The sequence below is a fragment of the Tachypleus tridentatus genome, chromosome 6, assembly GCF_004210375.1.
Source record: "Tachypleus tridentatus isolate NWPU-2018 chromosome 6, ASM421037v1, whole genome shotgun sequence".
NCBI lineage: Eukaryota > Metazoa > Arthropoda > Merostomata > Xiphosura > Limulidae > Tachypleus > Tachypleus tridentatus.
The window spans coordinates 129,343,991-129,356,714 of NC_134830.1; the positions used below are offsets into that span (position 1 = coordinate 129,343,991).

Sequence of the window (12,724 nt, forward strand, 5' to 3'; positions counted from 1 at the left end):
CCTTTACCTATGTGCCTGCTCTCCTTTTCTAATACTTTCTAGTGTGCTGTCTCTAATTTGCAGCATCTCTTGGCAAGATTTTTTTTTTCTCCCTTGGTCAACTCATTGAGGGGCTTTGCTGAGTTTGCTTCTTGACTCTTCGGGAGTCCCTATCTTTTCCATCTTGGAGGTCCATCTTACTTGATTACTTCTTGGAGGGGGATGAGGATTGATGACCTCGGATATATTAGTATCACATTACTTGCATCATATTGTGTTTCATTAACCTGTAGATTTTGTCTTACTCCATTCATGATTTTCCAGTTTCCAAGAGGCATTTAAGAAAAAAAGAATGAGGAATGAACCCACTGAATAATTGATGTTGTCTCACAGGGAACATATTTCTTTATCCAAAAACCAACATTCAATATTCTTAGTAACCCATTGCACTGTTTTTCAACAAAGGACTTTAAGGACTGTTTGGTCCATGCATTTCTGGATGTCTCCCCTGTGCAAAAATACTTTTGATATTCATTTAGAAGGTGCTAGAAGTTATTCAAATGAAGTATAAATAACCTTGCATTTTATTTGGATAAATGTTCTTCCCTAGTTGAAGTGATACAAACTGCATCAGCCAGCTTGTACAGATTTCCACCCTATGCAGTTTTTGGCTTAGACAGGTTTTACTGTATTTGAAAGTCACTGATATTTGTTAGTTTTTTTTAATGGTAGGAAATATTTACTAATATTACATTTACTGTTATATGTTCTTGCTGAATAATTTCTATTATGCTTCACAGTCATATAAAATTACAAAATATAACACCATGGCTTGACATTGATTCAATTTAGGACTACTTTCAGCGTTTCTTAATTTGGCGATGAGTGAGGATCAGGTAACAGCAAAGGTATGTTGTCATTGACAGCAGTTTATGATTCATGTTACAAAATTTGTTAATCCATTGTTATGGATTTTAAAAGTCATTGGTGGTCACAAGATATTTTTATTTCAATCAATTCACAATATGTAAACAGCTAGGTTCTTTGAAAGACTGACTTTGTTTTATGCAATGACAAGTAAGAATAAAATGTGAAATTAAATGTTTAGTCTGACAGATGAAAAAGGTTTAGAAAGGGGATACTACTGAATTTGTCTTACAACTGTAGCAATGTTTTTTTAAAGTAATCCAAAATGCTTGTTTTTTAGTAGGTTTTATGTATACATTATAATTCTCATGCAATGTATAATCTAACACACTGAATATTTTTTGTAAGATGAACAGAAGTTTCAATGAGAAATAACTTAATTTCAAAGAAACATAATTAGTACATATTGATGTTTTATTGATACAATTGAGAAAATTTGTGTAGAAAATACCATAGGAAAATACATCGAAAGTTATTAAATATACATATGTTCTTCTAACAATATCAATTTTTGGTTGTCAGCTTATATGGTTATTTAATGTCACTACAACAAAACATGATACTTAATTATTTTTATATTGTGAAATAATGTTAACATGCAGTATAATGAAATTTTTAATGGATGCAAGATAAAAAAAAAAAAAGCTGAGTTTCCTGTTAACATTTCACAGTATAAATTCTTTCCATAGTAATGCTAAACAAATATGATCAGTTTGTGATTTCATTTAGCTGTTAATTTGGAGACATTTAAAGTATGTGAATTTAGGTGCCCAACTTAATAAATGAGTTGTAAGTAGGCTTTGTGTACATTTTACTGTTGAAAGAATGAAGTTTTTGAGACTTATTTTTAAAGTGAAAATAATGACCTGGGAATAAATAAGAAAATAAATAAATTAGAAAAAACTTTATTCTAATTTTGAATGAAAAATAAATTACCTATCAGATTGCAAGTGAGAAATTTACAATATAAAAACATAAATAATTTTGCCATCCACTTTCTTTATTTGTTGCATCTGTGATAATTTGAGTCTATATCAAGGTTTTCTTTAATGTATGTATCTATTATGAATGCTCTATATTGAAAAATATAGTGAATATCATTTGGTTCCTTGATTTTTTTCAGTTGTGAAGTACCGTATTTTTCGGTGTATAAGACGCACTTTTTTTTTCAAAACAGGGATCTGAAAACCACCCTGCTTCCTATACACCAAAGGAAAAAAATGTATGCCTCCCTAGGTATACACCGTACCTTATACTGCAAGGTCCGAAAACTAGTGCAGCGAACCTTTACACTTCCCTGGGCTTGTTTTCTTTCTCTTATAAGATAAAGAAAATGGGTTATTATGGGAAACGACTGTAGAACAGTGTTCCATTAGGAGGACCTTTCTTTAATTTAAATTAGATATTGTACTAACAATACTAGTCATATCCACAGAGAACACAATAAAAACATATAACTTTGGAAATTGATAATAATTGTGAGCACAAAACTCTATACTGGCAGCTAACGCAAGTTCAAAATATAAGGAGTGTGTACACACCAAGATGGCTGCTGATGGTAGTGAAGATTATATCCTGTTTGAGGAAAGTGGTGACTCATATTAAAGTGAACCTTCAGAACTTGATTTCAATGACAATGAATGCAGTGATGCACAAGATTTTGAAGGTTTTTGTAATCAATGAATAATGTTTTTGCATTGAATATACAAAACAACCTTGTTTTATTTCCTTTTTAATACTGCTTTTAAATACTTCAATGTTTATGATGAGTAAGCAGATTTTTGTTTCCTTAATGCTTAAAATTACCAAACTTTTTTTCTTTCCCAAAGTGTGGAAACTGTAATAAAGGTATTTAAAAAATGTGATGTGAGCAATTGCCTTAATGGCAACAAAGATGTCATTGTTTGAGGACAAGTGAGAGTGAACTTTCAGAAATTGGTTTTAGTGAATTCCATGATGCAAAAGAAGATTTTGAAAGTTTTTGTAATAAGTGAGCAATGTTTTGATGTAAATGTATGAAACAACAACATTTTATTTTATTATTCTTTGGTATACTTCAGAGGTAGTGCTCATAATAAAATAAAATGTTGTTATAAAATAAATTTCATAAAATATAAAATTTTAACAAAAGATTTTGGATTGATGATCACACTAATCTACATAAAAAAAATTGACAGAATTACTGTATTTTTCAGTGTATAAGATGCACTGCTATTTTCATGGCTATTTCAGGGAAAAATATTTTTCACAGTTATCATTTATTTATTTGTAAATTATTGAATTCAGAAGTCGTTCACCTTTTCGACGACACTACAGAAGATCACGATCACCTAGACGCCGTCCCAGGTCTAGAGAGCGACGATCACGTAGTAGGGATAAACAATCTGATAATCACGATCGAGGCAAAGGTAGTCACTTGACCAGTAGAGACTCTTCTAAAAAAGGAATTGATGGGGAAGAAAAAAAAAGTGATGAAGCACTGAAAGGAACTTTTGAGAAATTTGATCAGTTAGATAAGGTGAAAGTGTAACTATTGTTTGTTAAATAATTATTTTTTAATGTTCATTAATATAGAATAAACATTTGTATCAAAAAGATTTTAGAACATAGAATGTGACTATATAGACTGAGAGTTCCATAGTGATATGAGATACAATTTAATAGTTCCACACAGTAAATGAAACCATTTTAATTTAGTCTAAGTTTTTGGAAAAAGTGTTATGAAGTTTCAATTTTAAATTTGCATATACATAAGATATTTTGTAATAATAATATTTGTGGCTTACTTGAATTGTAAAAATATAGCAACTTGCTGTTGAGCAGTTTTTCAAGTATATTGTTTTATTTGATGTTACGAATTAAATTTATTATTCTTAATCCTCTTGCCATGTCATCCTTTATTGCACATACTCACAAGGTGTTTAGTGAGTTTACTTTCTGTTTTGTTTACCAGTTAGTGTAGCATCAAACTGTAACTAATAATCCATATTTTAAGAGTATATATGTTTTAAATTGTTAATTTAATGAAGAAGTATTTAAAAAATCCTGAATTTTTCCTGGTGTGAGAAATATGATATTTTTTTTCTAGGTATATTTCTTCTCTAATTTATTCACAACCCTTCCAGTAAGTGTGAAATTTAATGTGAATTATGCATCATAATATCAATGTCAGTCAGACAAAGCATAATTTTCATAGACTTGAATCTTGTTTGGTTACAGAGCCAACAAATAAAAAAATCAGATTCCTCTTGCCACATCCACCTGTCACATCATCTCTTTCAGGATTTGTCAATAGTTGTCTTTTATATTTAATACTATATTACTTATAACCAGTGGAAACCCATGGTTTTCAATTTTAAACGACATATTATATTGCATTATTTTCTGCAGAGAATTGTCAGCTTCTCTCTCAATACAACCTTTGTTTCCACAAGAAATATGTTGAATAGTGTGAAGGATTTTGTAATGGCTTTTGATAAAAGTACCTAAAATGTAAAATAGGGAATCCTTTGGGTTGGTTGTTATGTTTAAATTATGTAAAATAAAGGATAGTATTATATCATTTTACTATGTATTTTACTAAGGCATACATGTGAGCAGCTTGGAGTAGCACATGCCCCAAGTGATTTACAACTTTTAAGGATACAAACAGTTGTTAGACATGGTTCAAAAGGCAATAAATAATAAAATTTAAGTATAGATAGGTGTATACTGTTATGAGGTAAAAACTATTTAGGATAAACAAATGTAGTTTAACGTTATGACTTGTAAACATTTTAGAAAGAAAGAAAGGGTAAATTAGATCTATTTCAATTGTTTTGCTTTGGTGTTTACAAAGGTGGTCAAATTGACCTTTAAAAAAATAAAATATAGTTCTGCTGAAAACAAATGATTGCAATGTATTTAGGATGTTTCAGAGAATATGCAAATGAAACTTAAGATTTTTGAGATGAAGAAAAGTATTTTCAATCTCAACATGAAAAGCCCTTTGAAGTCAGAGTAGTATTCACAAACAAATCTTTATTAAATATACTTTACTATAGAATCTGATTTTTGTTTGAAAGTTAGCATTATCAAAATTGTAACAAGTACAAAGTGGTCATATATTTGGTCAATTCGACTGATCCCTTGCAGAGATAACTAATGAAGCAATTTGATTTTTCTTATGAATATACAGGAAGCTCAACAGAAAGAATTAGAATTAGAAATGCAGAGAAGAAGAGAAAGAATAGAGAAATGGCGTGCTGAGCGTAAAAAGAAAGACATTGAAGAAGGTGGTGGAAGTCAAACACTCATTGTAATGCCCCCTAGTAAAAAATGGTCCTTAGAGGATGATGAAGATGAGGAACCACCTTCTGAATCAGGAAACAAAGAAGATATGGAAGAGGAAGAGGTTGATCCACTTGATGCTTTTATGCAGGTATTATTACTTTTTTAACTTCCTGTTACAGTATTTTCTAGTTTACTGAAATACTTCCAAAGATAAACCTTATTTTGTGAGAAATATTTAAACCCACACTTTATTCCTGCAAACATTGGTATTAATGCTACTGAGGAGTAAACTATATTATTTAGAATACCTGAATGTTATCAGAAACAAAACTTTTCTAATGCAAAATAACACAAAAACTAAATCTTCAGTGAATTGTCACTGAATCAATACAGTTAAGACATTTCAAAATTGTGTTATTTTTAGCAAAAATCAACATGCTGTTCTACTAAAATCAGTGGTTCTGATTTACAGGTAAAATTTTAGATTAAAATTTCTAGAACTCTAACCCCTTAATTTTGTCCCAATGTACAAAATTATATTAAACAACAAACTTCATCCATTTTGGACAATATTTAGAGGTTGCTGACTGAGATCAAGGTTCCTGACTGCAGTGGCCTTGTACCATATGTATCATATAATATGAAAACATTTTTTATATATCATGAATGAATTATTGGAAGTATATTATTATTTTATTGCATATATGATTTTGGTATGGTTAGTCACTTGCATTGTCACCATTTCCTTATTCTTGTTATGAAGGTGCATCTTCTATGATCCTGCATAACTTGAATAAGGAATTGTTTCTGTTCTTTCTTTATTATAATGATGTTACACTTCACAGGAAAAGCCACACCCTTTACAGCATTTTCAGTTACTACGTTACGTGTAGTTCTGTTCATGGTACCTCCTTGTAGTCATTCTTAGCTCCTTTAACTTGGGATCATAATCCAGTAATCTAGGTGTAATTTCAAGGTATCTCAAGTAGTTTGTTGCATTCTCTTTAATGAATTCTTCAGTTTACATGCCCTAAGATTCTCTGATATTCTGCTAGATGCATTTTGGGGTCCATCTGTGCCTTCTTTTTCATTTAGTACCTCTACCATTTGTCTCTGGATACAGCTTAACCAAAGAATATCAAACCATTGAGTTCTACATTGAGATACTATAAATGTCTAGCAAACCTTTGAACAGCAGGTTTTGAATGCAAACACACAACACATTGTGGTTGTTTCCTTTTAACCCTCTCTGCATGGTAATCCTTTACTGCACATCATGAGATTCTTAATAGCTTAAATTCCAAATGTAATTAAACTATAATTGTTATACCAATTAATGTAACATCAAAATTGTTGCTGCTAATCCATAGTTTAATAGAATATAAGTTTTACATTCTTAATTCAATAAACAACTATTGAAAAAGCCCTGAATTTTCCTTAGTGTGAGAAAGTTGATTTCTTTTTTGTCATGTCATCCTTTCTTCTGTAATTTATTCACCACTCTTTCAGTATGTATGAATTATAATGTAAATTACTCATTGTCAAAACAACTTCACTCTGATAAAGCATAATTTTATAGCCTTCAGTCTTGTTTGGTTATAGAGCCATAAAATAGAAAATCAGACCTCTCTTGCCATACCCACTTGTCATATCCTTTCTTTCTGGATTTGTTAATAATTCACTCCTACATTTAATACTATATTATTTATAACCAATAGAATGCCAAAGTTTGTATCTATCAAATGATGCATTATATTACTTTGTTTTCTGAACAAAAAATTGTCAGTTCCTCTTTTAGTACAAATTTCGTTCCCATGGGAAATGCATTGACTAGTGTGGATAAATTTGTAATTACTTTTTTTCACATAGTTAGAAAGCCAAATAAACTGTGACAGTTATGGCACATTGTCTGCATTTTGTCTATTATTATTCTACGAACTTTGGTGCATTATTTAGTTACATAAAAAATTATTTAGTTCATTAACACATTGACTAACAACAATATCAGATGGTAGTTTTGTTGCTGAACAACATGACATGAGGTCTTATGAAAATGCTCTGAATTTTCTATATTTTAGAAATTGTTAACCTATCTTATTTTTACCAATAATTATTATTTGACTATGCAACAATTACATTTCTTGAATTATCTTAAGTTTGATTGGCTCACAAAAGAAGTTCTGATGTGTAACTGCCTCTTTGTCATTCAAACTTTATTTCGGTCAGCTATGAAGTGCTAGGTTTTGGTGTATTATGGGGTGGGGTGGTAGTACTTGCTCTGTTATTTCTGATGGGCCACACACTAGTTTAACCATAAATAGATGTATGCTGTTATGAGTTTAAAGCTACTTAAGATAAACAAATGTAGTTTCATGTTAGAATTTGAAGTCATTCTAAAAAGAAAAAAAGGGTAATTTAGATTTATTTTGATTTTTTTGTGTGTGTTGGTTATGAGGTCAAATTAACATCATTTACAACTGGAGTGGAGAAAATAATAGACAAAAAATAAAAAGTTTTACTGAAAACAAATGTTTGAAATGTATTTCAAAGATTTCAAGATTATTGAGACTACAAATTTTTAATAATAGCATGAAAACCATTTAAAAATACTTCATTAGAAAAGCTTAAGTTTCTGGGTACAGAAGACTTTTTTTCCCAAAAATCTCCCAGATTTTGTAAAATTTATTGTATAAATACTGAAGTGTAAATGTGTATATGAACTTCCTGTATTATAGAAAGCCAGTTATGAAAGAGTCAAGTCATTTGATTCCAAACTCAGGAAGAATTCAGTGTCAAAGAAAGTAGGAATTATTACCCTTAATGCCACTGTTGGGCTAGCATTTCATGGAGGGTTTGGAAGGAAAGAAAACATGTACATTCACAAAGGTCTAGTGTGTGGTTTGAGATGATAATGGTGAAGGTATAAGGCCACAGATTATCAGCAAGCCAAGAACAGAGGAGTGAAAAGTTTCTCCTTCATGCTGACTTTAAATAGGGAATGTAGCAAAACCATTGGGTGGGGATCAGTAGATCCAATGCCCTTGATTTTGATCTGGAAAGATAAACATGAGTATCCCAAGAACGATTCACTTTTATTACCAATAATCTGAATGATCTGTCCCGATATTACCTTAGCTGTGGACCTAGAAAGCTTGTTGATTGGTGTGAATGAATTTCAACAGGTATTAACTAAATTTGGGGGAGATATGTGGGAGTGTGCCATGCTTCAGAAGTGGCTGAAATAGTTTAAAAATTCACTAGTTAATGGATTACAGTTCATTGCTTTACTACACAATGTGTTTACTTATTTGAGCATCCTATCTTTAACTAAAGAAATATTGGTAAAACTGATATAAGATATCAGTAAGATATATTACTAGAAGGTAGGTTGGTATCTGTAAGGTATTTTCATTATGCTGACCGATTGAATCTCTAGTCTATTAACAAGGTTTTTGGACATAATTACAAAGAGTTGTAGTACCATATTATGCTGAAGGTCTGGTGCAAGTTTTATATATGTGTATAATGTTTTAAATTCTCCTGATTTTCTTCAAGTAATGCAATCTCTCACTCATTTTAAGAATAACATTACTGATATGATTGCTTCATCTTAGTTTAGAGCTAGAAACTTAATTGATATAGATAAGATGACTTGATTGTCATATAGCTTTAATTTTTACTAGTGATATTTTTTTTATTTTTGTGCTTAAACATCTGTAGAAAATAATGACTTGCATTTGAAAGAGCAGAATTCATCTTTTACTCAACAAGACATTTCAGGAAGTTAAGGTCATTGTAAAGAACAGAAATGGCATCAGGAGTAGTGTACCATGCCCTAGGTAGACATGAATAACAAAGATAAATTTGTCACAGAGTTCTCTTTTCTTACAGCCAGTGATTTTAAATTGTCCCATAAACATTCAGATGTTGAGGCACATTATGCCATGGCTCTCCATCATACATGATTCAGTGCTACAAATTGTACTCCACTAATAAAAGTTATGGTTAAATAAAAAATCTTTTGATAATTGTCTCTAGGTTTACTGTCCTGAAGTTGTGCTGTAGCAAACTCATTTACATTGTTCTTAACTGTCTCTGTGGCTTCAGTTAATTCATCATGATCAGCTATAGTTTCATAATCAGACTAATCTTTGTATTAAGAATGTAGTGTAATAGACTGAGTACAAATGGCTTATGACAAATATAGTTGTAATCATTCTTCACCTGCTTGTAAAAGATATACATACTATAACATTGTTATTGTATTAGATGGCTTACAAAAATAATGGTCCACTCACCATTGTGTTTGTTGTATCCTGGAGACCTGAAGAACTCTGTATTGAGTGAATTACATTGTTAGTGATGGATATTAAAAATATACTTCTGTTGGAATATTACTATTATACACTCTTCTAATTTTTTTATAATCCCTAAGAAACCAGATGAAGAATGTAAAAAATGTAATAGGCCTAGTACTATTGTCTTATGACAAATATAATTGTAATATTTTTCCACAAGCTAGTCAACATATATGCATCATAACAATTGAAACAGTGTAAGCTAAAATGATACATGAGAATCTTTTAACGTGCTTATATATCCTCACAGGAATTCTAGAAACTACTGTAATGTCATACAGGATATTCCTCAAAGAGAAAGTAACAGCATAAACTTTTTATAAATGGAATTTTCTCGAACATTCTGAATCATGTAAAATGTGTTAGAGTGTTCCATAATAATATGGTTTAATATTCCAGAATAATCTAGAATTTTCCAGAATTATTTGTAATGTGCAAATGTAATGCAGACTTTAAAGTAAAATTTCAACTAACCAAGTGCATTCCAAAAATATTCCATATGGATAACATTTGGTATGAATTATTTAATTATGTATTGGAATAAAATAAGTGGGTGAGATTGTTGTAAATCAAAACTTCAGAAATCTAGACCACCCTTATAATAATTCTCATTTATATATGTGAACTGAAATTTTAAAAATTTTATCTCAGTATGTGTTTGTTTTTGTTGTTAAATGCATCAACTTCACATTCTGTTGCTTATTTTGTAAAATTTTGTGTACATATTTTTAGTCTTATCTATATTCACTTAGTAAATGGGAGTACAAATGGTAATATTAACTCTTACAAGTACTTACCTGGATGTAAAGATCCTACACTATATTGTACTATTACAAAATAGGAAAAAATAGTTTTTGAAAATAATTAGAAGCGAGGTAATATCATTCATTCATCATAAAGTAAACTTGTAAGAGAAAAATATTTTTAGAAATTTAATAGATTGCAAGCCCGTCATTATTTGGATAGAGAGTCTATATGAATCCCACACAAGTAATTATTGTTGAAATGATTTTCCACATTTCACTAGGGAATTCAAGAAGATGTTCGTCAGATGCACAACAAAGGTGTGAAAAAAGATCCAGACACTGAGGTAAGCTTTCTGTAAGAATATGTAATTATTGCTTGTGACATTGAATGTTAAAAGATATATTTCTTATTCTGTTAAGTAATTTATAAAATAGAAAACATTTAAGGATATGATATAAAATAATAGTTTAAACACTTAGCTGTTTCACTGGCAATAACACAGCATCATTTCACACTGGTTAAAAGTAGTTGATGTTTCACTATTAGTTTATATCTCATATTTGGCTGTTTTGTACCTATAAATTACTGCAACTTATGAGAAATCTCCATAAGCTCAAATGTGGTAACTAAGTATTATATTTAAGTAGATCGATTAGATTATTGTAACATGTATATTGCTGTTCCTCATGTTTAGTTTCTATTGTATATTAATATTTAGGAAAAACAAAGTAAAGTTACAGTTATTATGGGGGTAGCCAAGAAACAGAGTAGTACAAGAAAAGGTGAACTGATTGAACAAGACCAGGATGCTTTAGAGGTTAGTTTGCTTTGATCTTTCTTTACAGAAAATATATCTGTTTGAGCTCTGTAATGTTGTTGAGCATTCCAGTTCTTGTTTTAATTGAACCCACAGCTAAAACAGTTCTTATCATCAATATTTAGAAATATGTGAAATAATATTAATAACAAAAATATATATACAATTAAAATAGAAAAATTTAACAAATAGAAGTAATTCCATTAAAATTTCAACCATGTAGATATTTAATACATAAAGTAGCATTAGTATCTCTTACATCCAGTGCTTGAGGTATGGTAGGATGAAGGAGAATGTCATCCCACTTATTTTCTGTAACAATCCTGTTACTTTTTAGTATACTGTAAATTTATAAGAAAAGGGAAATGTTTGGTAGATGATGAAGTATTTACCATGGCAGAGGATATGGGAAAGGAATTGTAAGATGCAAATGAGGTAAATTAGTACATGCAAGCTTGGTCAGTGTGAATTAGTTCAGAACCACAAAGTAACCAGTAATAGTACACACCTGCTTATACTTACTTCCAACACATAAGCTGTAAATCATTCAGGAAATATGCAACTTATATTAACATATCAAATGGTGAAACACATAAGTTGTTTGTAAGTATACCTTGTGAAAATTGTATTAGTAGTAATAGTATTTTTTGTTATTTTACCTAAGCTAATGTAATACATTTCTATTTGTTACCTTTTAGGTACTTTATAACAACAATAAATGAAAAATACACATTAAAAGCAAGAAATAAAGTACCAAACTTCAAGAAATTCACAAATCATCCTATTTCATCTTTTCCTCCAAGCTCAAGCATTGCTTATGTATATTTTGCAAATCCTACACTTTTATTTTCAGAATATAAATATTTACTAAAAAAATATTTGTATGCTAAAAATGATTGATTTTGAATACATAGTAAATTGGTCTGGATGTATTGCCAGTTATGAGTGAAATTATGTTGATGAGAAGTGATATAATTTTGTCTGCAATATGTAATCATGCTTTTTGTTACAGTATTCTTCAGAAGAAGAAGGAGAAGATTTGCAAACTGCTATGTCTGACTTACAAGCAAATAAAACAAAAAAAATGGTCACTATCTCCAGAGATGATATTTCTTACATGCCATTTCGTAAGAATTTTTACGTTGAGGTTCCAGAACTTGCAAAAATGACTCAAGAAGGTGCAAAACTCACCTTGCCTATTAAATTAGTCTTCAATTAAGTAGTTGCAAGTGTACTTTATAAAAATTATTTTTTATTTTACTCCCTACAATAGAAATACTTAACTAAATTGTATTGTTCGTAAGTAGAACAATCTTACTAAATAGAATCTAGCTTGGGTTTGAAAAAATTTTTTGATTTTTTCTTTTTTTATGTTTTAAAATTTCCAAATTTTTTTGGAGACTGTTTTAAAAAAAAACATTATTGTTAATTTTCTTTTGAAATTGACTTTTTTGTTTATCACAAAGTACAAGTTTATACAACAAGTTACTTTCAATTTGGTTTCTATTTATAAAGTTATTTCTTTTGATACTTTGTTTTACTGATTGCAGCAGTTAATTACCACATTTATTGGTAACCTTGGACCAAGTCTTTCAAAATGATGACAGTTTAGGCTAGACAACAG

At 30.0% G+C, this 12,724-nt stretch overlaps 1 protein-coding gene across 1 annotated transcript in view; it reads left to right on the forward strand.

Moving 5' to 3' along the window:
* The window catches only part of Prp5 (pre-mRNA processing factor 5), a 96,882-nt gene that overhangs the window by 27,420 nt on the left and 56,738 nt on the right, over positions 1–12,724 (forward strand). Inside the window, 5 exon segments of the mRNA XM_076507836.1 lie at positions 3,193–3,424; positions 5,084–5,326; positions 10,564–10,626; positions 11,002–11,100; positions 12,113–12,278. Of these exon segments, the coding sequence (XP_076363951.1) occupies positions 3,193–3,424; positions 5,084–5,326; positions 10,564–10,626; positions 11,002–11,100; positions 12,113–12,278 (803 nt within the window).